The sequence below is a fragment of the Aethalodelphis obliquidens genome, unplaced genomic scaffold, assembly GCF_003676395.1.
Source record: "Aethalodelphis obliquidens isolate GAN/ISIS:26980383/991018 unplaced genomic scaffold, ASM367639v1 scaffold19, whole genome shotgun sequence".
NCBI classification, from domain to species: Eukaryota; Metazoa; Chordata; class Mammalia; order Artiodactyla; family Delphinidae; genus Aethalodelphis; species Aethalodelphis obliquidens.
In genome coordinates, this window is record NW_020837963.1 from 5,106,248 (window position 1) to 5,132,778 (window position 26,531).

Sequence of the window (26,531 nt, forward strand, 5' to 3'; positions counted from 1 at the left end):
TTCCGCTTTTTCCTGGGTGGTAAGGTCCGGGTATGGACTAACGCTCAACATCGCATGAGTTACTGTGTTGGCCAATTAGGCAAATTACCTGCCTTCTCTGGGACTGCGTCTCCTTCCCCACGCAGGAGGGATCACAGCATCCTCTTCACACTAAAGGCGAGCTGGCACCCCACTGACTTCTCAGGATGTTGGGAGACCAAGACAGCAGGCTGGATGAGGGACTGCTTCCAGGCGGGGGAGGATCTCTCAAGTGGGGTCATCATCTCTGCCTCCAACTGTGTCTCATAGAGCCCATCTGTTCTCTGTATCCGCAGCCCAGGCCCCTGAGCGGGAGGGATGGAGAACTCCTCAGCAGCGTCGGCCTCCTCCGAGGCCGGGAGCAGCCGCTCCCAGGAGATCGAGGAGCTTGAGCGGTTCATCGACAGCTACGTGCTTGAGTACCAGGTGCAGGGGCTGCTGGCCGACAAGACGGAGGGGGACGGCGAGAGTGAGAAGACGCAGTCCCACATCTCCCAGGTGAGCACTGCCCGGGAGGGGGCAGGGCCTGGGCAGGTACGGGGTCTCGGAAGCTCAAAGTGGGGTAATAAGGGTAAGGGACCCTAATTCCAGGCAGCATCTGATCACCTGGCCCTAGGTTGCCAAGGTGTGGATGGCCGCACCCAGCAGAGCGTGGGATCCGGGCAGGAAGCCCCTGGCTGTGTGCTCCCAGCCCCTCTGAACCACCTCTACCCCGTCCTACCCCACTGGGTGGCTGCGGCCCAGCCATACTCACAGTTCATGGAACACATGGGTTTACTGAGCCCCTGCTGTGTGCCAGGCGCCGCTCCCTGTCCTTCACAAGCTCATGTTCTAAAAGGGATGTGGCGACTGTCGCTTATCCAAAGGGCACATAATCAAAAGTCTATCACTTGTGAATATTTCCTCTGATGGCGAATACAGGCAGTTGTTGGCGCCAAAGAATCGAGTCTCTCAGACAGTCCCCCAGGGCCCTGTGTGCCAGACCTCGTGACACACGTGAAGCCTTCAGACCAGACTCTCAGGTTGGCCTCCCTGCTCCCGGTCAGTCTGTGGCAGCCCTGATCCTGGGTAGAAGGTGAACTCGGCTGAAAGACTGTGGGTCGAGATTTGGAAGTTTTGAGTCGTCTTGAGTAGAATGTGAACCATTAAGGGAAGTGACCATGTCACATGCATCTTTGCTGAACATGTTAAATTCTCAGTAGATGTTTGTTCAAGAGTTGGTTCCAACTACTAGCTGCCTGTGTGACCTCAGGCAAACCCCTCAACTTCTCTGAGGCTTGGCTTTCTTATCTGGTGAGTGGGGATGATCCCGCTGCCTCAGGAATGTTGGAAGGTCAAAGGTGATAAGAGGTTCCGAAACTACAGAGGGGCAGAGTGTTGTCTGCACCCAGAGGCTCGGGGGGTGGGGGGGTCTCTTCTGCTCAGGGTCTGGGCCCCAGTGTCCACCTCTTGTACTTGTCCCCCTCAAGCCTGGGGCTCCTCTGTCAAGTAGAGAAGTTGACATGGGTGCCCTGCTTTGGCGAAAAGCCAAGTGCAACTGGCTGGCTCGCTCTCTGGGTGGGCAGAAGATCCAGACCCTCCCGCTTTTTAGAAAGCCAGAATGAACCTGTGGCTTTCCTGGAACTCAGGACCAGGAGTGGACCTGGGAAATTGTGAAGCCTTGCTGGTCCACACCTTATCCCCATTGGAGGGTGGGGAAGGCAAGATCTGCCCTGAGAGAGAAATCGATGCTTTCCTTGGCGTCCTTGAAGTTCTACAATCACAGGTAGTGTGAGCCTGTAGTCCGTTCAGTATTCATTCTACAAGTGTGTATTGAGCACCTGCTCTGTGTCTAGCACGGTCCTAGGACTGGGTACCTGGGAGTGAGTGAAAGAGATGAACAGCTCAGCCCTCGTGGAACTTATCCCAGTGGTGGATGGCAACTGCTGTGGGGAAAAATAAATCAGGAAAATGGAGTGGGGAGTGATGAAGGTCAGGAGGGGTTTGCAATTTTAAATGGGATGTCAAGGAAGATGTCACCGAAGGAGGTGGAGAGGTGAACTTGCAGATGTCTGGGGAGGGGGCAGTCCAGGCAGAGGGGACAGCACGTGCAAAGGCCAGAGCTGGCAGAGTTATTCCAGGGGCAGCAAGGAGGCCGGTGTGGCTGGAGCAGAGGGAGAAAGAGGGAGAGCAGAGGAGATGCTTCAACGAGGCAGAGGGGTCGGTAGACCAGATGTACAAGGGCTGAGTCCTGGGGTCTGCCTACATTTAGAAAGCAGGGATGTGAGGGGGACCAGCAAAAGAGACCAAGAGGGGTTGGCAGTGAGGCAGGAGGAAATCCAGGTGAGAGTTGGGTGCTGGAAGCCCTGGGGAGGATGTGTTTCGAGGGTGGGGGGGGCGGGCTGACTGCTGCTGCAGGGCATTTGGGAGGAGGAGTGAGAATCACCCAAAGGAGCCACTGGGGCCGTTGGTGACCCTGATGGGAGGGGTGACGGTCCAGTGGTGGGGGTGAAGGTCAAGGAGATGGGTTTGAGATGGGAGGATAATACAGTGCAGGTCCTCCCTGTATTACAGGAGTTTCGCCGTAAAGGGGAGAGGCGTGTGGTTCTGGGGGAAGCGAGGTCACAACGGGAGCATTAACAATGAGCTGTGCGTTGATGGGAGCGGTCCAAGGCAGAGGGGCCGCTTCCTGGCGCAATGGCCTTGAATAGGTGAGAGGGCTTGGCCTTGGCTTGGGCCCTGTGGATGGGTGCGTGGGCCTAGCCTGATGTGTGCTGCTTGCCTCCCCCACTGAGTGGACTCTGGTGGCCTCCAGCAGGGCATCCCTCAAAATTTCCTTCAGGTGAAATGGGCTCTTGCAGGACAAGGGTCCCAGGAAGCTGTGCAGCTTCACCCCAGAGGAATGCTTTGTGAGTGATAGGATTTCTGTTCCCAGAGCAGCCATCGGGGAGAATTTTTGAAGGAGGGGCCCTCCCAGCGCCTCTGAGCCCCCTGTGGGGACAGCTGAGCTTTCAGGATATAGAGCAGATGGGGCAGTGCCCTCAGTCTGGGCCCTGCACTCCCGGCTTCTGCTCCTGGGATTGGTTGGACCTAACCACGCTTGGATGTCCACATCTGGGTGGGCTGTTAAACAGATGTTGGCTTGAGGCAGAGTGTGGAAAACATTTGTACCATCTAGATGCATTCCTTAAACTTTCTGCATTCCCTGAGGTTCCCTGGGAGAATGCGAACACCTGGCAGGGTCCCAGGACCCGCCTGTGTGCAGGTGGCCGAGGGGGACATGTTTCAGTCCTGCTCCCACCAACTACCCTCCCCAACCCAAATACAGCTGGGGTCCAGACTCCAGGGGAGGGGGCAGCTGTGGCAACTCTAAGCAAGGCCAGGGTTAGATGTGTTATTATAACACACTTCTTTAAAAAAATACAATCTCTATTGACACAGCTTTACAGGAAATCTTTCTGCTAAAGCACTTTTGCTTGTTTTTATTTAATCTGATGACTATTTTAAATGGAAGCCAAAGACAAAAACAAAAATAAAAAACCTCAGAGAATGTCCTGGGCTGCCTGTCTGTGGTGGTGTTTTGATGTTTCTGGGAGAGAAAATTGTTAAGAATCTTGGAAACCTTGAGAAAACTTGAGGGAGTGGAGAAGAATGTTGCTTTTCAGTGGGTGAGGTCATTTTTTAGGATCTGAGGGATGACAGTTGACACTCAGGAAGAAAATACCTCATGATGCTTGTGAAGTTGTGTTCTCCCCCACCCCTCCCCCATCAATAACTAGAAAGAAAAATGGATGGATGGATGGACGGATGGATGGATGGACGGATGGATGGGAGAGAGAGAGAGAAGAAACAGAGAGAGACAGAAAAGTGTCCTTTTTTTCCTACAAGAGTAACCAAGAGAATGTATGTTCTAAGTTTCCCAACATGTTTGGGTACCAGTTTAAAATTACACCCTCACCCACACCCACACATTTCAAAAGTGCCTGTCCTCCAGTGGATTCCAAGTCCCCAGAGGCACATCTTGAGAGCTGTCCTCACTCTGTCCTTGGGAGGAGGGGGATTATAGCCCTATTCTGCAGGAGAAAAGACTGAGACACAGAGCTGGAAAATGGCCAAACCCCACTGCTTGGTGGTGGCTGAGCTGAGCCCTGGTGCCCACCCCTTCCCCACCTGCTTTTGGTTCCATGCTCGGTACAGGCTGTGACTAACAGGCTGTTGGGAAGTTAGTCTATTTTTACCCCTGTGGAATGAGAGTTAGGATTCCAGATCTCATTGGCCATTAACCTTTTGTGGAAGAGATGGGGATGTTATGTGTGGGGTAGTTTGACACTTCTGATGTTAGCGGATGGTTTGTGGGTCATCAATGCAGTGTTCACAACTCTGGCTGCATGTTGGAATTGCTCTGGAGCTCAGACAGATCCCACCCTAGAGTTGAGTGGAAGCGGGAGGGGCCTGGGCATTGGCATCTCATCCACCCCCACGTGACTCTGATGTCCTGCTCAGGTTGACGACCACAGCCACAGGTGGACTTGTCTGACTGCCTTCCTCCCCCTCCATGTCCAGCTGCCTTCCCTTGGAAGGATAGAACGTAGGGCCATTGTAAAGAGTGGATACATTTAATGAAAGCGTGTTTTACACTGAATGCTTGTTTGCAAGTCAAATGAAGAGCAGTGAGGGTAAAGAGAACTTCCTGTAGTTCTTTTTGATTCTCTCAGGCACTTGGAAGTCCTGGGTTTTGTCTCATGCACAGAGACCTCACAAGAGAGATGCGACCGTGCATATATGTAGGATGGATTCAGATTGGCATGATGTCGCTTTCTCACAACGTTTTTCCTTCTCTTTCTTTTTACGTTTTTCTTTACATTCTGCCTTCCCTGTTCACTGTTCCCTCATCCCTCTTTTATCCCATTCCCTCACTTCCTCCTGTCCTTTGAATCCTTTTTCCCTGTCATCTTTGCTCATAGGAGGAAGCGATCAATGGTGGACCGCCTATGAAAGGCTTAACAGAAGTGAGTTTAAAGGGACCTGTGGGGTGTGAATGTGGGGACTCATTCTTCTCCTTATTTAAAAAAAAATTATTTTTAATGACACAAGTACTGTATGCATATATTCTCATGGTACATAAGAATTCAAATGCTGATTAGTTACGTCCTCATTCCACTGTCTTACCCTACCTCCCACTGGAATGATGAGTTACCTTCCTCACCTTTTCAGTGCTTTTACGTGTGTGTTTGTGTGTGTATGTGTGTGTGTGTGTATGTAAAATACGACTTACAGAAATATATTATTTCACAATCATATGTCGTGGCTGGTGAATATGTTGTTCAATAACTCACCTTTTCCCCATAGCTGTATGCCCTAGGGACTCCTCCAGGCTTGTACATCTGCTGTGTTCTGTTTAATGGCTGCACAATTGCCCATAGTATGGACGTCCCATTGTTCAACCATTTACCTATTGCCAGGCACTTGGATTATTTCCAGATTTTCCCCTGGAAATACAAGCTATTTCAGTGAATACTTCTGAACATGCCTCATCCTGCACATATAAAACTGTTTCTTTAGGTGGACGCTGAGAAGTAGAATCAGTTTTAATAGCTGTTGCCAAATTGCTCTCCAAACGCCTGTTGCATTATTCACAGGACCGCCAGTGTATTGGGACAAATGGTCTTTTGTCACTTTAATTTGCATTTCCTCAATTTTTAGTGAGGTTGAGCACTTTTTAATCTGATTACCAGCCATTTTTTAAATAGGTTAAATTTTTATTTTACTTTTAAAGCAACAATTGGAAAAACAGAGACAATCAGAGAACAGAGAAAGAAGCCCACCGTAATTTTGTTTTTTAAAGGAAGAATTTTTCTTTTTTTAATGTTTTTAGCTCTTTATTTATTTTTTAAATTTTATTTATTTATTTTTGGCTGCGTTGGGTCTTCGTTGCTGTGCACAGGCCTTCTCTCTAGTTGCGGTGAGCGGGGGCTACTCTTCGTTGTGGTGAGCGGGCTTCTCACTGCGGTGGCTTCTCTCCTTGCGGAGCACAGGCTCTAGGTGTACAGGCTCAGTAGTTGTGGCGCACGGGCTCTAGAGCACAGGCTCAGCAGTTGTGATGTATGGGCTTAGTTGCTCCACGGCATGTGGGATCTTCCCAGATCAGGGCTCAAACCCATGGCCCCTGCATTGGGAGGCGGATTCTTAACCACTGCGCCACCAGGGAAGTCCCCACCATAATTTTATGATAAAAACTAGTGTAATTTTCGTGTATTATTTTTTCTTAATACACCTTTCAAGAGTTGAACTTCTAGCGTACGTGGCACTTTTAGCTTGCTCATTTATTTAGCATGGTTTCCTACACATTATTTGGTGGTTTTTGCATAAAGTATAATTGTTTAAACCTGCCAGTTACTGTTGGCTAAATAGTGAAATATAATTATAGCTAAGAATGGTTAATTCAGGCCCCATTCTAGGCTCTGGGATAAAGTCATGAACAGAATGGACCATAATCCCTGTCCTCCTAGCTCTTACTTTCAGTTGGAGAAAGACAGGTGATAGACAAAGAAAAAAATAGATGTTAGAAGGTGATACACATGAAGGAGGCAAGAAGGGGTGGGGTGCTGGGCTGTCTGAAAGGTTTACTGAAGACTGAGCAAAGATTTGAAGAAGGTGAGAGTTGAGGTCGCTTAGGAGCCAGCCTTCCAAGCAGAGGGGGTGTTGGGGGCACAGCTCTGCTGTGGGGACCCCACTTTGATGAACAGCTTTGGGGCCAGTCGGGTGGGGAGCAAAGAGCCAGGTCTGTGGGGCCTCATCGGTGAGACGCCGCGAGGTTTTGAGCAGAGGAGGGACATGGTATCACTGGTTAAATTGGACCACTCTGGGTGCTGTGTGGAGAATAAGCTATAGCAAGGCGCGGGGTGGAAAGGAAGCAGGGGGACCAGGAAGTCCTCGGTTGGTCAGGGTCAGAGGTGATGGTGAATTGGAGCTGTGTGGCACTGGGGAGGTGGTGAGAAGTGGTCAGATTCTCATACTTTAAGGCACAGATAACGTGATTTTCTAATGAATGACCTTGACAGTAGCCTGAGCCTATAGAAGGACAGACTTTCCAGAAATGAGATGGAAGACCCTGGAAGAGCAGCATTGGGGGAGCAAAGGTCAAGAGTTCGGGTTTTGGATGTGAAAGGTTTAAGGTAGTATTGGATGTCTTAGCAGAGAGGTTGATCAAGCAGTTAGATGCACAAAGTGGCATTCAGAAGAGGGGAATGACCTGGAGAGTCACACTTGTAAACAGTAGCATGTGGGTGGCATTTTAAGCCCAAGGAGTGAGGGAGCTTAGACAAGAGGGTCAAAGATTGAGCTCTAAGAAGTTGGGGCCGGGGCTTCCCTGGTGGCGCAGTGGTTGAGAGTCCGCCTGCCGATGCAGGGGACGCGGGTTTGTGCCCCGGTCCGGGAGGATCCCACATGCCGTGGAGCGGCTGGGCCCGTGAGCCATGGCCGCTGAGCCTGTGCGTCTGGAGCCTGTGCTCCGCAACGGGAGAGGCCACAACAGTGAGAGGCCCGCCTACCGCAAAAAACAAAACAAAAAAAAGGAAGTTGGGGCCATGAGGAGGAGCTACCAAAGGACACGGAGGGGTATCCGTGTAACTCATTTACTCTACGTCACAATGCTATGAAGAAGATGCTGTTACTGTTGCCAGCATACGTGGGAGGAAACAGAGGCACAGAGAGGTTGAATACGCTGCCTAAGGTCACACAGGGCGTATGTGGTCAGTGTGAGGTTTGAACCAGCTGATCTTGCTCCAGGTGCCATACGCTTAACCTCTGCTCTGGCAGCTTCTGTCATTATCACAGCTTGGGGGAGGTAGTCTGAGGGAGGAAGAGACTTTCCCAAGGGACAGCGTAAGAGGCAGAGCAGGAATATGAACTCACGTTCGCTGCGTCGAGAGTTCAGGCTCCTGATCTCTGCGTTAAGCTGCCTCCACAGCAGGGAAGGTGTGTGGGTTTCTTGTTAGTTAGTTAGTTTGTCTTAAGATCGAAGCAAGAAGCCTTTCTCCCTCTCTCAAATCTCAGCCTTTGGGCAGCATCCCCTCCCCGTCACACACAAGGTTTTCCTGGAGTATCACTGTGGAGGAGAGTGTGAGCTGCCAGCCCGTCTCTGCTCCCACCTCCTCTGTTCCCCCTCTCCTGGTCAGTAAGCCCTTGTGCCAGCCCAGAGGAAGCAGTCGAACAAGCTCCTGACTTTGAGAAACTCCCATCTGTAGGCTGTCCCCATCTCCTCTCAGGCCCTTCGCCGGGAAAAGAGGACGTTGGGTGAGAGCAGTGGTTCCCACTAGACCTTCGAATCGCCCCCCTGGGGGGTCCTGGCACCCCCTTGATTAAGAAGCCGTGGATAAGATGGCTTTTTAAATAATTTTTCACTTTGAAATAATTTCAGATGTACATAAAAATTATAATAATAGGACAAAGAATTCCTTCACCCAGATTCTCCAGTGTTAATATCTTACCACATTTATATTTTTTCTCTCATCTCTCAATAGATAGATCAATTGATCAATAGATTCTGTATAGAGAGAGATTTCCCCTTTATCTCTAAACACTTCACTGTGCGTTTCCTAAGAACAAGGACATTCTCTCTCTTTTTTTTAAATGGTATTTTATTTATTTATTTATTTATTATTTATTTTTAACATCTTTATTGGAATAGAATTGCTTTACAATGGTGTGTTAGTTTCTGCTTTATAACAAAGTGAATCCGTTATCGACAGATGAATGGATAGAGAAGATGTGGCACATATATACAACGGAATATTACTCCCCCATAAAAAGAACATTCTCTTATAATTACAGTATAGGAAATAAACATTGATACAGTACAATTATTTAATCTATAGACCTTTTATTTCACCAGTTTTCTCAATAATATCCTTTATAGCAAAAGTTAAAAAAAAATTCTAGGTTCCTCAAAATATTAAACATAGAATTACTGTATGATCCAGCAATTCTACTTCCGGGTATACACCCAAAGGAACTGAAAGCAAGGGCGTGACCCGATACCTGTACAGCATGTTCATAGCAACATTATTCACAATAGCCAAAAGGTGGAAGCAACCCCAATGTCCATTAGTGGATGACTGGATGGACAAAATGTGGTCCATACATAGAGGAATATTACCGAGGCTTAAAATAAAGGAAATCCTGGCACCTGCTACAACATGGATGAACCTTGAGGACTTTATGCCAAGAGAAGTAGACCAGGCACAAAAGGACAAGTACTGTATGATCTCACTTCTGTGAGGCATGTCGAAGAGTCAAATTCATAGAGAATGAAAGCAGAATGGTTGGTATCAGGGGCTTGGAGGAGGGGGGATGGGGAGCTAGTGTTTGAGGGGGACAGTTTCAGTCTGGGATGAAAACATGCTGGGGATGGATGGAGCTGGAGTGCTGGATGGTGGCGGTGGTTGTACAGCAGTATGTACTTCATGACACTGAACGGTACACTTAAAAATATTTAAAATGGTCAATTATGTATATTTTACTACGATAAAAAATTTCTGGTTCAACATCTAACGCAAGACTATACGTCACATTGAGTTTCCAACATTTTGACTGGCTCTTTGAATTATTACCTATTTATCCCCTTTACTCATTCTGCTACTTTTTGGCTGTGTGACCCTGGCTCAGTTACTTAACCATGCTGTGCCTCAAATTCCATATTTGCAAAGTGGGGGTAATACATGGGCCTTGGGATCTATGTGGAGTAAATGTTAATGTAAGTAGCAGGCTTAGAATAGTGCCTGGATTAAATGAAATCTTTATATTTTCTGGGGATGAGTCCTTTGTTACACACGTCGCAAGTGGCCTCTTACTTGTCTTTAATTGTGTTTGTGATTTCTTTTGTCACACAAAATTTTAGACTTTGATGGAGTTTAAAACTTGTATCTTGGATTTTAACCAGCTTGGAATGTGTTGTCCATGGTACTGGGAGGCAGATTCTAGGGGCATTTTTTCCTCGCTGGCTCGCTGGCTGTCTCAGTCCCTGTGTTTATTGATGGTCTCTCCTTTCCCCTGTTGTGAAACACTGTCCTTATCACATACTAAGTTCCCATTTGCACATCTGTTTGTTTATGGGTTTGGTTTTATCAGTTGATCTCTTCCTCTCCTCTTGTGCTGATTCAGCCTGACGGTGTGGCTCTGGCCTTGATACACTTTGATGTCTGGAATGGCGAGCCCCAGGGACTTCAGACGCCACCGAGGGGCCGGTTTATCCTTAGCACTTTCAGCCTCCCCCAGCCTGGGGCTTTTCCCTTTTCGCTCATCCTCCCTCAGCTTTCAGTGACTTCCTCTGTCCTCCATCAAGTCTGCTGCAAAAATACTGTCCATCCTGGGGTGCAAATGACTGATAATAAGATTTTAATTCTTTTAGCATGAAGTATTTAAAGTGTACCGATAGAAGCAGAGAATAATAGAATAGGCATCTATTTTGAGTACAGACTAAACATCTGTACTCCCGTTTATTAAACCTTAACCCTGTGCCATCTTTGTTTCATCTTTTTAAATTAAGAAATAAATTATAGCAGTTATGGTGAAGGCCCAAAACCACTCTTGTGACTTCCATGTTCGTTGTTCCCATACATACAGAGTTCCCACTTTTCCTGCCTCTTTGTGTGCAACGACCTTTTCAGGAGGGGCCACCTTACCCCCCAGAGAACTTGCTCCCAGCTGTAAACCCTTCACCTCAAAGGAGAAATGCCCTGGCTGAACCAGGCATAGGGGCAGGGCCGAGGAGAGTGTTCCCCAAGGGGGCCCTTCTCTTGTTCTGGAATCATCTCATACAGATAAGGACGGTTCCGGAAGGTCTGTGTCTGGAGACTTTTCTAGGCGGTGGCTCAGAAAAGGCAAGGGGGAGGGAGGTGGTGGTGGCTGCAGCCTAAGAAGAAAGAAGAGCGTGGGCAGCAGAATCGCAGCAGCGGGGAGGAGCTTTGAACGGGGAAGGGAGAGCTCCCAGGGGCTTGTAGGGTCAGGCAGCAGCAGAGAGCGGATGTGGCTGGGGGTTGGATGCCACTCGGGCCCAGTGGTACAACTTCCTGGGAGAACTGCGGTGACTCACATTTAGTTCCTCCCCGGGGGTCAGGAAAGCAGGACCCAGCTGGACCACACTCCCTCCCCCAAAAGCTTTCCCTGGGGGCCATGGCTGGGTCTGTGGGGTGGGTTTCTGTGGACTTTACTATCTTGCTAGCTTTCCTAAACACATCAGCCCTCTGCTCACTGCTTAACTGTGTGATGCTCTCAGAGCCACTTCTTCATTTCTGTCTCTGCCTGCTCTCCCAGTGGAAACCTCGATGTTGGACTCTAGCTTCCCAACCAGTGGGTTCCCCACACCCACCTTCCGGGCCAGTTCAGCCTGTTCTAGCACAGCTCTGATGACGCCCTCCCCTAACAGAAGCCTTCGGACTCTTTCCACCCAGGAAGAGTCTCTGACCGCTTAGCGGGAGAGTCCTGCTTGCTGCCTTCTGCCCCTGAGCTGGCCAGTGTTCCCCTGCCATGTCCACACTCGGGCTCAGTCTTCTCCAGGGATCCGGGCTCCACTGCTTTCCTTCCCTAGGGAATCCCTCCGAGAGCACACTGTCCCTTCTCAGCCTCGCCCTCCCTCTCCCCGCGTTACTGTTACTGCACATCTCACCTCCCCGTGAAGGGAGCGCCGGTGGCAGGTCCCACACCAAAGGCGCTCAGGAAGGTTGGCCAGCGTAAAGTTAAGGATGACCTTTGACAAAGCAGAGCAGTCTCATCGGAGCGTGGAATCGCTCTGGGAAAGCCTAGCCAGGGGGCTGAGGTGGCACGTGGCTGTGCGCAAAGCCTCGGCTGCCCCTCTGTGCCCGCCTGTCAGGAGCAGCCAGCGTGGCACCCCATCCCCGCCCTGCCAGGGACCACGCGGGGACCACGCTGACCCCAGGAGGAGGTGTGCCCACCCTCAAGTCACCTCTGTGCGAGACGTCAAGTCAGCGGTATGCAGCTGGGGTTGAAGTGTTTGGGATGCCCCACTGGAGGAAGCCTTCTCTGCAAGGCTGTCCTGGAACGGGACGAGAAGTGCAGAATCTAGTTCTCTCCGGGCCGGTAGTCACTGCGTGCCTTGACCATCCTCCCCACTGTCAGCCAGCCTCCAACCAGGAAAGGAGAAGCCACTCAAGTATAGAAAGCAGTAAAGCAGAGGGATTGTTTTTATAGTAGTTCAAATAGTTTACAAATATATATATATAAACACACATATGCATATACATATATATATAAACACACATATGCATATACATGTGGATTACTTTTTTTTTTTCGGCTGTGCCACGCGGTGTATAAAATCTTAGTTCCCTGACCAGGGATCCAACCCGCACCCCCTTCAGTGGAAGCACGGAGTCTTAACCACTGGACCACCAGGGAAGTCCCTGGATTGCTTTTTATTTTGAAGTTACTTTTGACTCATAGCAGAGGTGCAAAAATAGTACAGGGTGTTCCCATGTACCTGTCCCCTAATATGAATATCTTACATAACCGTAGTACAATGATCAGAACTAAGAAATTAACATTGGTACAATGAGACTTTATTTGAATATCACCAGTTTATCTACTAATGTCCTTTTTCTGTTCCAAGATTCAAATTTGCATCTAATTGTCATGCTTTCTTATTCTCCTCCAACCTGTGACACTCCCGTGGTCTTTTCTTATCCCTACAACCTTGACACTTTTGAAGAGTGTTGGTCATTTATTTTTTGGAAAGTTCATCAGTTTGGGTTGCCTGATATTCTCTCACGATCATATTGAGATCGTGCATTTTTGGCAAGAACACCTCAGGAGTGACATGGCCCTTCTCAGGGCATTACGCTGGGAAGTCCACGGTGGTAATATGTTTTATTACAGGTAATATTATCCTTGATCACTTGGTTTAAGGTGGTGTCTGATAGATTTCTCATTTTTCCCTTTTCTTCTCCTATAATTTAATAAATACCTTTGCAGAGATGCTTTGAGACTACAAATATCCAGACAGAGGGAATTTAACCCAGGGAGTTGGTTACCCAGATAATAAAAGAGCTGAGAAACTAAACAGCCACAAGGAGCCATTAGCACCTCTAGGCCTGAGGCACAAAGGGAGGAGATGGTATTGCCAGAGCCCAGCATTAGGGGTCGTGCACAGAGGGCCCATCTGGTGAGGCTGGAGCCTTGAAGGAGACCCAGTCATTGCTGGTAATGCTGCCTGAAGCATAGAGAGATGGGGAGAAACACCGCGGCTTCTCTCTCTTCCTGTCTCCCGTTGGCCCAGCCCAGCTGGAACCCAGCTGAGTCTGCAGGGTTCAGCCCCTCTGCAGTACAGAGCCGGGATGGGCAAGAAGTGGCTCTGAGGGCACACTCCCTTGGGACTGGTACCTTGCCTTTGCCAATTCCTTCGAACTGAACTGTGCTGTCCAATAGGGCAGCCACTAGCCACATGTAGCTCTTGAGCCGTTGAAATTGACATGCTTTAAGCAGATTTCAAAACCTTAGTATGGAGAGAAGTATGTAAAATATCTCATTGATCATTTTTATATCAATTACCTATTGAGATAAACATATATTGAGATAAATAAAATGCATTATTAAGTTTAATTTTTCTTTTTTCTTCTTTAAATCTGGCTACTAGATCATTTAAAATTATGTCTGCGGTTCCTATTCGTTGGCCAGCACTGCTGTAGAGTACACTTGTACCAGCCTGTATCATCGGCGTTGTAATAAAATGTCTTTCCTATACAAAGGTCATGCCCTTGACCCACAGTCGGGGGAGGGTGTGTCTAGCCAAGGTTTCACAAGTCCAGGACGGTGATGGCTTTGAGCCATCCACACTCACGCACAGTTTTGACCAAGTGTGTCAAACAGAGAGAGACTGGGCTCCTCTGCTTTTTATGAATCATACAGGTGTAGGTCCAGATCAATGTTCAACGTGAGCTGGAGAGCCACGTAACATTTAACACAATAATAAAAGCACCACCATATATATAGATAACACATTACCGTGGAAGAACTGTACTCTTACTACTACTTTATATATAGATTTTGTGTAGCTTACAAAGTCCCTTCATTTCAACCTTGCAGAGTCACCCAGCCTTGCTGTCCCCATTTTATAGATGACAAATGAAGCCTGGGAGATTACATGGATTTCAGTGGCTCTCAAACTTCTGGTGCATCCCTTGGAAAGCTTGTCAAAATGGAGAAGACAGGTGCTGCCCTCAGCGAGTGATTCAGTGGGTGGAGATTAGGACCCAGAGACCCCCTACGTGGCAGGGTTTGAGGACCGTTACACTGGTAGTTGTCATATCACACTTCGGGGCACATGAGGCCCCTGAGGTCGGTGGTGGGACTGGGCTTCTGATGGCCAGTCTGGGGCTCTTCCCGATGTCATGCTCTCCTGTCAGTCCACAGGTCCACCGTACTTTGGGGCTGGGTGTACGGTGTGATCCACACATACATGCCTCTCCTCTAGCTCCAGCCTTGACACCGTAGGGGGCTAGTGGGCTGAAGAGTGGTTAGGTGGTCAAACATGGTGCTGGTTTCTCAAAACTCATATTTACCCTCTGTGTTGTCCGGTTGGCTTTGGAAGGTAGCTGCTCTTCATCACTTCGGGGGGCTTAGGTGGTAGGAAATGAGTTTGCCTTCCCCACACATACGCCAAAGGGCCACCTCCATGTGGCACTGGGAGATGCCGAGTGGGACCTGCTGGTACAGAAAGATTTGGCTTCGAAAATGGCTGAGCAGGATTTCATACTGGCTCTACTGCAGCAGGGCGGGACCGTGCCTGGAGGGCCAGGGCAGAGTGAGGATGAGCCTGTGTGTCCAGCCATCACTGACCACTCCTTTCTCCCCTGCAGTGGACGGCGGACTGCAGTGATCAGCTGGACTGCAGCTACTCTTTCTCCCGAGGGCGAGCCCCCCTGCAGCAGGTAGGGAGCCAGCTCCGTGCTCCATCTGGGGGTCATCGAGGTCTTGTCTGTCTGGGTTCCTGGGCTGTTCACCGTGGTGCTCCTGAGAGGTGGTGATGTGGGAGTGCGGGAAATGGGACAGGGGAGGGTGCAGTCTGCCCCCTGGAAAGTTCTCTCTGGATATGCAGCCCACAGTGAAGCCCTCCCTGCCCAGAACACATAGATTCATAAGATTTATTTTTAGTAGCAGCATTATTTATAATAACAAACATCTGTAAACAACTACTGATCCGTTGAGAGGAGAATAGACAAATGATACGTGATATATCCTTACAATGTACTGTAATACAGCAATAAAGTGAGTGATCTGTGATACATCCTTGCGGTGGAATATCATACAGCAGTAAAATGAGTGAACTGGAGGTTCGCGCATCAGCGATGGTGATGGGTCCCAGGGTTTTGGTGGGGTGGGGGCGCACTCTGGAGATCGCTTCTGCTCCAGGTCTGCAGAGGACTGGAAGGGGCAGGCTGTGGGTGTGAGGGAAGCCAACCAGCTTCCTGGGACCAGGCTGGAGTCCGCTGCTTCTCCCCCTGCTGCTTCCCTGTGAGGTCCCGAGGGGGCGCCTGTGCGGGTCGTGTGGCCCGGAGGGAAGGAGGCAGCTGCTCCTCGAGAGCCGTCCCTGGTGACCCCCAGGTCCCGTACACCCTCTGGTTGTCGAGCTGTTCTTGCTGATACCTCATCCCACCTGTGGGAGATGGTGGGATCAGAGACCGAAACTCCGTCTATCCGCAACCCGCAGTCCAGCCTCCCCCTGCACCTGTCCAGAGAGATGAGGGAGGCTTTATGGGCTTCCGCAGTAACTTGCTCCCAGTTCCAAAGCACCTGTGTTGACACATCGCCTGGCCCCACTTGCTTGTGTCTGACTTCGGTCCATGGTGCTGATGAAACCAACTCTTCTCTATTCTTTCGTGAGGGAAGGTGGGCCGTGGCCTCAGTTCCAGATCTTTCTTAGGCTGTAGGGCTTTGCTATACCATGGGGGGGGTGGTGTCGGGGCAGCTGCCCTGGACAGTTCTGTCACATGACGAGATGCTTGTGTGTGTGTTTCGTTGATTCTTAAGTAGGTGGCCATGATAAAGCCAGGGTGGGGTGCTCTGCCACAAACCTGGTGACAGTTCTCTGTGTCCTCAGCTTCCTCATACAAAAACCAGGAGACTCGGCGGCCTCTGAGGATCCTTCTAGCTTCTCCATGCCATTTACAGACAGGGAAGTTGGGGTCCATGGAGGTGTCATGACCTGACCAAGCTGGGACTTGAACCCAGGTCTTTGCCTATCCCGTCCCCTCATCAGCCCTTTACCTTGTCTTCCTGTAGTAGGTAGCCTTCTATGCAGGTCTTTTGTCCTCACCACTAGACTGCTGGTGCTTGGTCATGGACTCCGTTTATACGCCCTAAACCCCTCCAGCCTTGGCTGAAGGCCTGACACGTCAGGGGCACTGTCACTAGTGTCTGCCAGTTATCTGGGGTTTCCTACATGAAGATTCTCTTAACATTTCAGCAGCAAAGGTGGACTTGGATTTGGGGACTCAAAAATCAGAGAGAGAGCTTCAGGGAAGGGTTGAAAGTCTTGGATGGGGACATAAGAGGCTGGTAAATGAGAGACTGAAAAAACAGCTCTCTGTTATTTAGTCAGTAGGTGTCTGGTTCTGGAATCGTTCAGGGTCTTCCTTTTTGTTCTCACTCCTTTATCTTCTTTTCTGGGTCCCCTCTCCCCACCCTTTCTCTCTGGTCCCATTTTCCCATCACTCTGGACAGGTTTCCAGGGGGATGAGATTGGCGTATCCTCCCACTTGCTTCTCATCTGCCTGCCTCACTCTGAGCTGTCCTTTCACAGCTGGTTTCACCCCCTGGAGGAGGGTGGGTGGGGTGTTGGCCAGGGCCGGGGGCTTGTGGGAAGGGGTACCCTGGCACCATGAAGACCAGCCGACCCCGACGCCCGTCTTAGAAGCAGCTGAACAGTTGGCTTGGGGTAAGCAGGGGCTGAATGAAATGCAAAACGAAATGCAACTGAACTTAAAGAAGAAATTGTAAAAGGCTCCTGTTAGGTCCTTTCTTGGCAGGTGGAACTGAGCATAAGTCCATTATAGGGGACGAGCCCCAGGAAGGGTGAGGCGGGCTCTCAGGATGTAAACCCGCTTTACTTCCCTGATGTGCCCGGAACACGAGGGCTTCATAGTAGGGGTTTCCTACAGGCCATGGGGCCATTGGCACTCCCACCTCCCCCGTGTAGTCTGTCTGATCGTCTCAGAGGGAGGAAGGGGGAGACATCTGCTTCCAAGAAGCGGAAGAGTAGCCGGGGCACCGAGGGACAGCCACGGCCTCAGCCCCACGGCCTCAGCCCCACGTGCCACGTGCCTTGTGTGTTCTGGATTCAGAGCCCGTGGTGTCCCCACACGGCGAGCCAGCTGGGGGAAGCGGGAAGGCTGCTCCGCCTGAGTCCTGGTGAGGTCACACCCTGTGCCGTGAGAAGCTGCTTAGAGCCGAGGAAAGCTCAGCGGGCCCAAGAGTTCAGGGTGTTTGCGGAGGGAGTTTTCATAGATTCCTCTGCTGGGGAGTGTTTGTAGTGGCCTGGAGCATGGCCCCTGAAGGGCAAGAAGATAATGTGTAAAAGAATGCCCAGTGCAGGGCAAGAGACACAATGTGCACAGCGTGGCCAGACCTCAGGTGGCCCAGAGCTAAGGCACTCGGGCAGGCAGAGCAGAGGTCGTGGCATCGGGCTGGCCCTCCTGGAAGGCCCCGGACGCTGTACCCCGCGCTGCACGGAGAGACAGGATTGAAATGAGGTCTCCTGAGGTCATCACCTTGGTTCGGTGATGAAAGGCCTGACTAGACATAACTCAGTTAATTAGGGTCCGAACAATAGAGTGGTGTAAGCAAGACGGAAGTCTCTTTCTCTCTCGCCACCCTCCTGGGAGGGTGTTCAGGGCTGGCATGGCAGCTCAGCCGTGTTGGGACAGCCTCCTTGTTTCTCATGCTCTGCCCTCTCTGGGGTGTTGCCCTTGTCCCATGGCCCGTGCTGGCTCACGTCCGCATCCACATTCCTGCCAGTGGGAGCACCCAACCTGGGCTTCTGGAGCCCAGGAGCCTCTGGTGTCCCCTCAAGAAGCAACCGTCTTCTTTTAAAAGTTAAAAACTTTTTTAATTTTTTGTCCACGCGGTATGTGGGATCTTAGCTCCCCGACTAGGGATGGAACCCACGCCCCCTGCAGTGGAAGAGCAGAGTCTTAACCACTGGACCGCCAGGGAAGTCCGTTGAAGCAGCTATCTCCTGATGCCCTCCGGTGGAGGGATCAAAGCTGGTCAGCATCCCTTGAGTGACATAAGGAAAGCCCCACAATTTACCAGAGACAGCTGCCCCTGCCCACCCTGCCCTGGAGCGGCCCCCTGATGGAGGGGAAACCAGGGAGCTGCCGGCTGAAGAGTGCCTTAGCTGGGGGTAGATCTGACGGGATGCTGCTGCCCATACAGCCTTCACGGGCCCCTTCAGCCTGGTCCACCAGATGTAGGAACACTGGACCAGCTCATATGAGCACCCACCGGCTTCCTCACTGTACCCTCTCCACCAGGCAGACACCCTCACCCGCACACTAACTCACGGTGTGATCAGGATATTCCATATGTACATCTGCCTGTCCCCTCAGCCTGCTGGTGGGCCTTGAGCTGGGCACCACCAGGGCTCCCTTTACATCCCTGACCACCCCCCCCCCCCAGCCTAGGGCCTTGCACACAGTAGGTGCTCAATTATGATACCTGAGGTGGCTCAGACCCGGTCTACGCAGTCATTCCCTAGCGGGTCCTATTCCTCTGGCCACACCAACTTTGCTGAGCTTTTGGAAGTCATTGGGATGATGGGGCAGCTCTACTATCCCACATTCACCCCTGGGAAGAATTTCAGGAGGAAACTGAGGCTAGATTGAGACTGGGGTGACTGCTCCAGCACTTGCCCTGACTGCCCCACTTCGGGCACGTGGACCCCGGACAGTGGGGCCCACAGGAGGATGCCGAGGTGCTGCATTCTGCCCAGGAAGCTGTGTGGTGAGTCACAGACCATGCACTGAATGAGGAGCTGGGTGCAGGCAGCATTTGAGGATTAGTCATGCACTGGGATTATTTTTGTTGTTTTAATTAATGAATAAAACCAAAAAAACCCTTGCCTTCTCTGAACCCTTTCAGAGGCACAACATAGAGGTAAGCCAGGGTAGGTAGAGTCCCATGAAATGGAAGGAGGGGGCTCAGAGAGTCCAGAACAAAAAATGGGTTCCATATAGTCCTGAAGAGGCCCGTTAACTGCCTGTAGTCGGGATTCGGCTGTACTGTGGACTGTTTGGCCTCCTGGCAGCATCTTTCCAAGAGAGTTCGTCCGCCACCTAGTCATTTACTCAGGAGGTCGGAATACAGTTTCCACCTTATTGTAACAGGGGAGGTGCCCGGCGATGATGTAGAGGAAGGCACCTGAAATGAGAGAGTGCAGCCCAGTGCATTTAGACGACACCCCCAGGTGCCGGCCCAGGACTTAGCATTCAGGGAAGGAAGCTGAAGGCGTGTGCAAGGTTGTGTGGAGTCAGGTGCAAACAGGTCTTCTCCATCGGCACAGAAATGCCAAGGAAAGGAAATTGACATGCCGGACAGCAGCAGTGCCTCTGATTAGACCTTGAGAAGGACCTCCTGACCGAAGGACTTGTTGGCCCACGGTGTTGGCTGTCGAGCAAGTGATGGGATCTTTGCTGGGAACCTGATGAGCACACGTCTTACCAGACAGGTTCATGCAAAGCCCTGGGAAAGGTAGGGATGTGTCAGATATGGTGTCCTGAGTCCCGGCTGACAGGCTGTGATCCCACACTCCCTGGAGTGAGGAGAGAAGGGCACTCCCCTCTTCCACCCGTGATGCCCGGTAGCAAATCGAAGCATCAGGAGAGAGTGAAAAGAGCCTTGTTCCAGGGGTCAGAAGAACCAGATGTTGACCCAGGTGTGGCGTGCACTCCAGTGCCTCTTCCACAAAATGAGACTCCTCTGAGCCTCTCTGGAAACATCTTTCACTGTTTATATTCTGTGTCTCCATGAAGTGGGTCCAAATGGCTGCTGAAATCAGCAGGTCTGGATTTTCCTGATTTCTCTACTGTTCCCCCCACATACCCTGATGCCTGTGTCAACCTGCAGGTTAGGTATATCCTACATGTCAGCATTGACTGTGACCCAAGAGATGACAGATGGTAGGCAGATGTGACCCTCAAATGCACTGCTTACCTCTGGCCCACAGAAAAGGGTAGAAGGAATTTTCTGCCAGTCATCTTGCTGCCCTTGAGGAATTATAGTATCTGGTTCAGAGCCAGTCTAAAAACTCAGTACAAATGATATCTGAGTCAAAGTGCCCAAATTTTTAATCAGCTTCTCTGAATAATTAAGAAATATCATGTGTATGTTCATGGCACTGCTCTCTGTTCACTCAGCATTTATTGACCACCTGCTGTGAGCTTGGCTCACATATGAACTGGAGCCTTTGAGCTCACTACCTGTTTGTAGAGCAGAGGCTAGTGAACATGAAACAGACTAAAGACACACACAGTAAGACCCCCAAAGAGATGCCCTGAGCACAGACACTGCAGTCATCCCAAGGAATGGCCCTGTTGCTCTCTGCGGGTAGGGAGATGGCTTGCAGGACATGAGACTCGATCTGTGCCTTCCGGAATGGGTAGGATGTCTGACCAGATGGAAGGGAAGAGAGAAAAAGGTGAAGAGAGAAGAAGCGGTGTTAGCAGAGACTTGAAGTTGGCCATGATGTTGGGATGTTAGACAGGAGGAGCGGGCACATTGGTTGGTTAGTGCTGGGTTTTACCAGAGTGGTGGGGGATGGGGTGTCTGTACACCCCGCTGAGTTGCTGGAGCTGCTGTCCAACCCCACGCATTTGTGTACCTTGCATGGCTTGTATTTTCTCTGTCGTTCCTTACAGGTAAATTCTGTCCCTCTGTATCAGTCAGGATAGCCTAGGAAATGCTGCAGTAACAAACAGCTCTGAATCTTAGTAACTTTAAGCCATCCATTTAGGACCCAGCTTGGTGGAGCAGTTGCCATGTCGGAGGGAAAAGAGCACCAGAGGCAATTCAACGCTCCAACCTAACTGTAACACACATCACTTCCACTCTTAGCTTGTTGCCCAGAACTAGTCACATGGCCCCACCCAACCATAAACACACTAAATAGGAGAATCCTACTATACGCCTGGACCAGGGAAGCCAGAACTGGTTGGTGACTGGCTAGAATGATTGTCACATGCTCCACTTCTAGTGGAAACTCAACAGGGGCTGTGGCTGACTTCTGCTCCCCCCTTATCTCCTTTACCACATTAAATCCAGAGCTAGGCAGGTCTCCAGTGAACCCTGAAGATGTGGGCTCTCAGGATGAGAAGAAGCTCAGAGGTCACCTGATCCAACTCCCTGCAGTGCAGGATTCCCCCTACTTCATGAGGCCATTGGGCTGCTGGACGTTTCCAGAAATGGAGAACTCACTGCTTCACAAGGCATCTCAGAGCACGTGAGGCAGCTCCACTGATAACAATGTCGGTCTTTGATTCAGCCCAGACCACCTCTTCATAACTCCAGCTGATGGATTTAGTTTGATTCCTTTTGTCCATGGCTATTTAGCCCCTCCCCCACAGTCTGCCATGACAAGTCTGCTTTCTAAGCTAAGCATCCTCATTCCTGCAGCTGTTTCCTTTTGTTGTGGTTCATTTATTCCTTTGATTATTTATTTGTTCTTTCATCCATTGATCCAACCAGCACGTCATCGTTGAGGGCCCGTGTACCAACCACCATGCTAGGAACCAGGAATCGGGATGGTGAAGGCAATGGGTGCAGTCTCTGTGTATGTGGAGGGTAGAGTGGGCGGGGCAGGGGGGCGCGGGAGATGGGCACTTAAACCACAGTGCTAAGAAGTCTGGGACATGGCACACTGCTTCCCACGTCCTGTCCCATCCTGGGTTACTTTTCTGGGAGCACCATAAACGTAGACTATATTTCCTCTTAATAAGCCTCCCCACATGGCATGATCTGTGTACTTCTGCTGCTCCCAGCATGTGAGCCTCTCTTTTCTAGAAGATGCCATCTGTCCCCGTCCTCGGAGTGACTTCTGGCTCCAGCTCACCGGGAGGAACCAGGACACAACGCTTACCAGACAATATTGATGATCGACTTCTATAGGGAGAGCAGTCGGCAACTGTTCATTGAGCCCACGCTGTATACAGTATGAGCCGTGTGGCCTGGTCTCTGCCCTCAGAGTACCCAGAGTCTGCTTAGAGAAAGAAGACTTTCTCGAGTGGACAGGCAACATTCTAGAGCCGCGTGTGAATACCGGGATGAGGGGAGCTGGCTGCAGCTGGCGTCTGTAGAGGAGGTCAGATACCCGGGCGTGGATGGGGAGGAGCCATGCTGTCATGGTAACGGCATCTGACTGGAGGACTGGAGTGAGGAGACGTGAGTCCTGGCTTCTGTACCTCTGACTCGCTATTCCGTCACTGGTGAGATACGTCATCTAGCTGCAGCCTCAGTTTCTCCTCTGAAAAATGAGGAGGTGAACTAGACTTAAGGTCATCAAAATGTTTTGTTAAAAATACAGATTTCTATTTCTGGTAGGATGGAATAGATGTTCTTTTCTATATTCCTCCTGCTAAGTACAACTGAAACCCTGAACATTCTATATAAAACAAATATAAGAAGATTCTGAAACAGAGAGAGAAGGCAGACCAGCTAGAGACCTTGGGACCTGAGTATTGACACAGGAGTGACCTCCGTGGGTTTTCTTTTTGCCTCCTATATCCCAGACTTGAAGCTGAAGATGTGGGTAACCAGGAAATGCCAGTGGACACAGATTTTTTTTTTTTTGAAAGTTCCAATAAAAGCCTATTCTCTCTAAGCTTAGATCCAGGAAAAGAATAGAAGCTTAGGTCTAGCAAGATAGAAAACTTTGAGACAATAGCTGCTCTACTCCAGCCAAACAGCACAGAAAAAAACTGTAGCACCATCCCCACCGTCACAAGCAAATAAGCAGTGGGAACCTGGACTTCCACACTCTCCGGGCTGTAATGCGGCCCCCTAACTCCTTCAGCAGTGTGGTGTCAGAGAAGGTCAAGTAGGAAGTTGTGACTTTCATCTCTGCTGGCTGGTAAGAAGCTCCCTGCCCCCATGGTGTTGTTGGAGGCCATGTGGGGAACCTGGACTCCCACCCCCACTCAGCAGGATAGAGGTGCCCCTCCCCTCCCTGCTGGCATGAGTCAGAGGAGGTTCTACTAGAGAGCTGGGACTTGCACTGTTGCCCGGTGGTCGTGAGGCCCCCATAGCAGGGTCAGTGGGGACCATGTGGAGTCCTGGAACTCTTACCTCCACTGAGCCACGACAAATGCTCCACTGACAGTACTGAGGTCGTGCCCACCCCCCTTTCCCCTGACAGAGTGGTACCACAAAAAGCCAGTTAAAACAGAAGATTTAAATGAGATTCACAGTCTCATTACATAACATGAAAGTGTCCTGATTACAATCAAAAATCATTTGTCATACCAAGAATTGGGAAGATTTCAAAGTGAATGAATGAAGACAATAAATGTCAACACTGAGATGTGAAATTGGACTTCATCAAAATGAAAAACTCTTGCTCTGGGAAAAACCCTGTTTAGAGCATGAAAAGACAAGTTACAAAGAGGGAGAAGATTTTGCAAAACATATATCTGACAAAGGACAAGCATCTAGAATATGTAAAGAACTCTTAAAACTCAGCATTGAAAACAATGCAATTAGAAAATGTACAAAATACACGAGGAGACATTTTTCACTAAAGAGGATATACAGATGGCAACTAAGCACACAAGAAGATGTTCATTGTTAGCTGTCAGGGAAATGCAAACTAAAGCCTCAGCAAGGTATCTCTATACACCTGTCAGAATGGCTAAAATGAAAAAAGAAACAAAAAACAGTGACAACACCGAATGTCGGTGAAGACGCAGAGGAACTGGATGACTCACACGTGGCTGGTGGGGATGTTAAGTGGTGCAGCCATTCTGGAAAGCAGTTTCTTATAAAACTAAGCCTACAAGTACCATATGATCCAGCAAGTGCAATCCCGGGTGTTTATCCCAGGGAAATGAAAACTTATGTTCACACAAAATCCTGGACTCGAACGTCTATAGCAGCTTTATTCGTCATAGCCAAAAGCTGGGAATAAACCAGATGCCCTTCAACAGGTGAATGGTTAAGTAAGTTCTGGCACTCAGCAATAAAAAGGAATCACCTCTTGACACATGCAGTAACCTGGATGAATCTCCAGGGAATTATGCGGAGTGAAAAAAGGCTAATCCCCCAAAGGTACATACTCTGATTCCACTTCTATACCATTCTTGAAATGACAGGATTATAGAAATGGAGAGCAGGTTAGCAGTTCTTCAGGATTGGGGGGGGGGGCACGATGAAGTGGGTGGGTACAGAAACGCAGCAGGAAGGATCCTTGTGCCGATGGAGATGTTCAGCGTTCTAGAGGGTATTGCTCTCAGTACCCTGGATGTGATCTGACCTATATGCTTTTATAAGGTTTTCCTTGGCGGGGAAACAGGGTAAAGGACACATGGGATCTCTATTCTTTTTTACAACTAGATGTGAATCCACAATTATCTAAAATAAAAGTTAAATGTTTTAAAGTACAGAACCTTTTGTTTCATCACAGTCTTTCAAGGAAATCTCATGTAGAAAACCAAAAGGGCAGAACTGTCTGGTGAGGCAGGGGGAGGAACCCACCTGCTTTCTCTTCCACTCTATCCACCTCATCACTCTGGGAGCATCTCTGCAGAACTCCTAGGTCAGCCCTGGGCCAGATGATCTCTCAGCCCCTTCCCTCCCTGGCCTTGTGTGGTTCTGAGTCTGGCGCTGGCAGGAAGGGAGATATCTCCAGCAACTGGAGAGTTCCAAGAAGGCCTCCTAGTGAGGAGCCTTGGAGGATGAGATCCTTTCTCTGCACAGAGGCATGGGCAAGGTATGGGGCTAGGGACAGCTGAGTGGGCCCCCATTACTTTAGCAGATGCTGGACAGGCAGCCAACCAGAAGTGGGCTCTGCTGTGGCCCAGTCTACGGTAGGTACTAATAATATTGCCATTTAAATCCTAAGGCATGATTAATTAGCCGAGAGACTGGAGAAATATACTTGGCCACAGGGAGTCATTATCTCCCACTCCTCCCTGGGCTTTGGGTCTTAATTCAAAGACAATGAGGGTAGAGAGAGAAGGGACAGATTGGACAGACAGACAGGAAAGCTCCAGAGTGAAAGGAACGGCCTTTTCTGCTCCTGAACTCAGCTCTGGTACCACTCAGGAGGCTCTGTCTTCCAGTCTCTGCTCTGTTGTTCTCCTGCCTCAGGCCTTTCTATTGTAGGAAGATTAAAATATTGGGGGTCCATCGCCATCTTTCCTACCAGCACGTGGGGGTGCTGTCCTTGGTGCTGAACATGCTGAACACACACACACACACACACACACACACACACACACACACACACACACACACACACACACCCCAGGACAGGACTGCTTCTCCCTTGGGCCCTGCCCTGCCCCACCCTTGATCTGTGCTTGGGTCCTCACTTCCTGTCTCTTCAAGCAAACCCAGGTCACCCTCAAAGTCTGGTGGTTTGGGTCTGAGAGGAGTTTTGGACCTGGCCTTACAGGAAGCCCCTGTTTTGGCCCAGGAGATGCCTTTGGAGTTCTTTGGTCTCCAAACATCCTGTATAATGCACCACACTCTCCTGGTGTCTCAGGCTCTACTTCCCGCCTCCACCCCAACTCGGTAACACCATGCTTGTCCAATATGATACTGAAGAGGGATACTGAAGAGGTCTGTGGAGCTGCAGCAACCCTCATGGGGCCCCAGGAAGCAGCTTCCAGGCCTAGACTCCTGCTTTCCCCACTCTCAGTCCATCCGTGTTGTTACTTGCGGGAAGTTTTTCCCGGAGTCCAGAGCCACAGTCTCCCCTGGAGCCCGCAGCGTGGGTGGCATGCATCGTATCACATGGTGCTTCACTGCGTGTTGTCTTCAGTTGTTTTTTTCCTTTTCTGTGACTCTCCAGCTAGGTGGTAAGACCTGTGGGGCAGGGACGATCACCTCGGGCCTCTTGTGGCCACACAGTGCCTAGCACTGTGTTAACCCACTAATGTGGGTGATATGTTGGGGCTGGGGGCAGGGGACTTGGGAGGGCATCCTTGGAGAGGAAGGAGAGAGGTCTTGTCCATTGTTTAAAGGGATAGCCCTCCCTATCGGCTCCCCGGGAGCCCTGAGTCTGTGGGGTTTGCTTGCTCTTGGCCCTCGTCATGGACAGAATCTATGGAAGAACATTTTGCACCAAGAAGGGGAAATGGACTGGGATTATGAGCCTTCCCAGGAGCAGGGGCTGTACCGCCCTCATGTCTCTGGTGCCCAGGCTGGGCCCTGTAGAGCTGACGACCAGCAGCTGGCCCCTGGTTCTGCAGTCCGGGAGTTCAGGCCCTGGTCCCTGCAGCCTCCTGGTGCTGCAGCCGCAGTCTCGGGCT

At 50.2% G+C, this 26,531-nt stretch overlaps 1 protein-coding gene across 7 annotated transcripts in view; it reads left to right on the plus strand.

Moving 5' to 3' along the window:
- The window catches only part of CTIF (cap binding complex dependent translation initiation factor), a 303,742-nt gene that overhangs the window by 73,331 nt on the left and 203,880 nt on the right, over positions 1-26,531 (plus strand). For 6 of the 7 annotated variants that reach the window (XM_027118461.1, XM_027118460.1, XM_027118465.1 and 3 more), the window contains 2 exons: positions 315-516; positions 14,868-14,939. In XM_027118461.1, coding sequence (XP_026974262.1) covers positions 337-516; positions 14,868-14,939 — 252 coding nt within the window. In that variant the 5' untranslated portion in view covers positions 315-336. Of the gene's footprint in view, positions 1-314; positions 517-4,973; positions 5,007-14,867; positions 14,940-26,531 lie in introns of those variants that run through there. The other variant, XM_027118466.1, reaches the window with a different exon arrangement.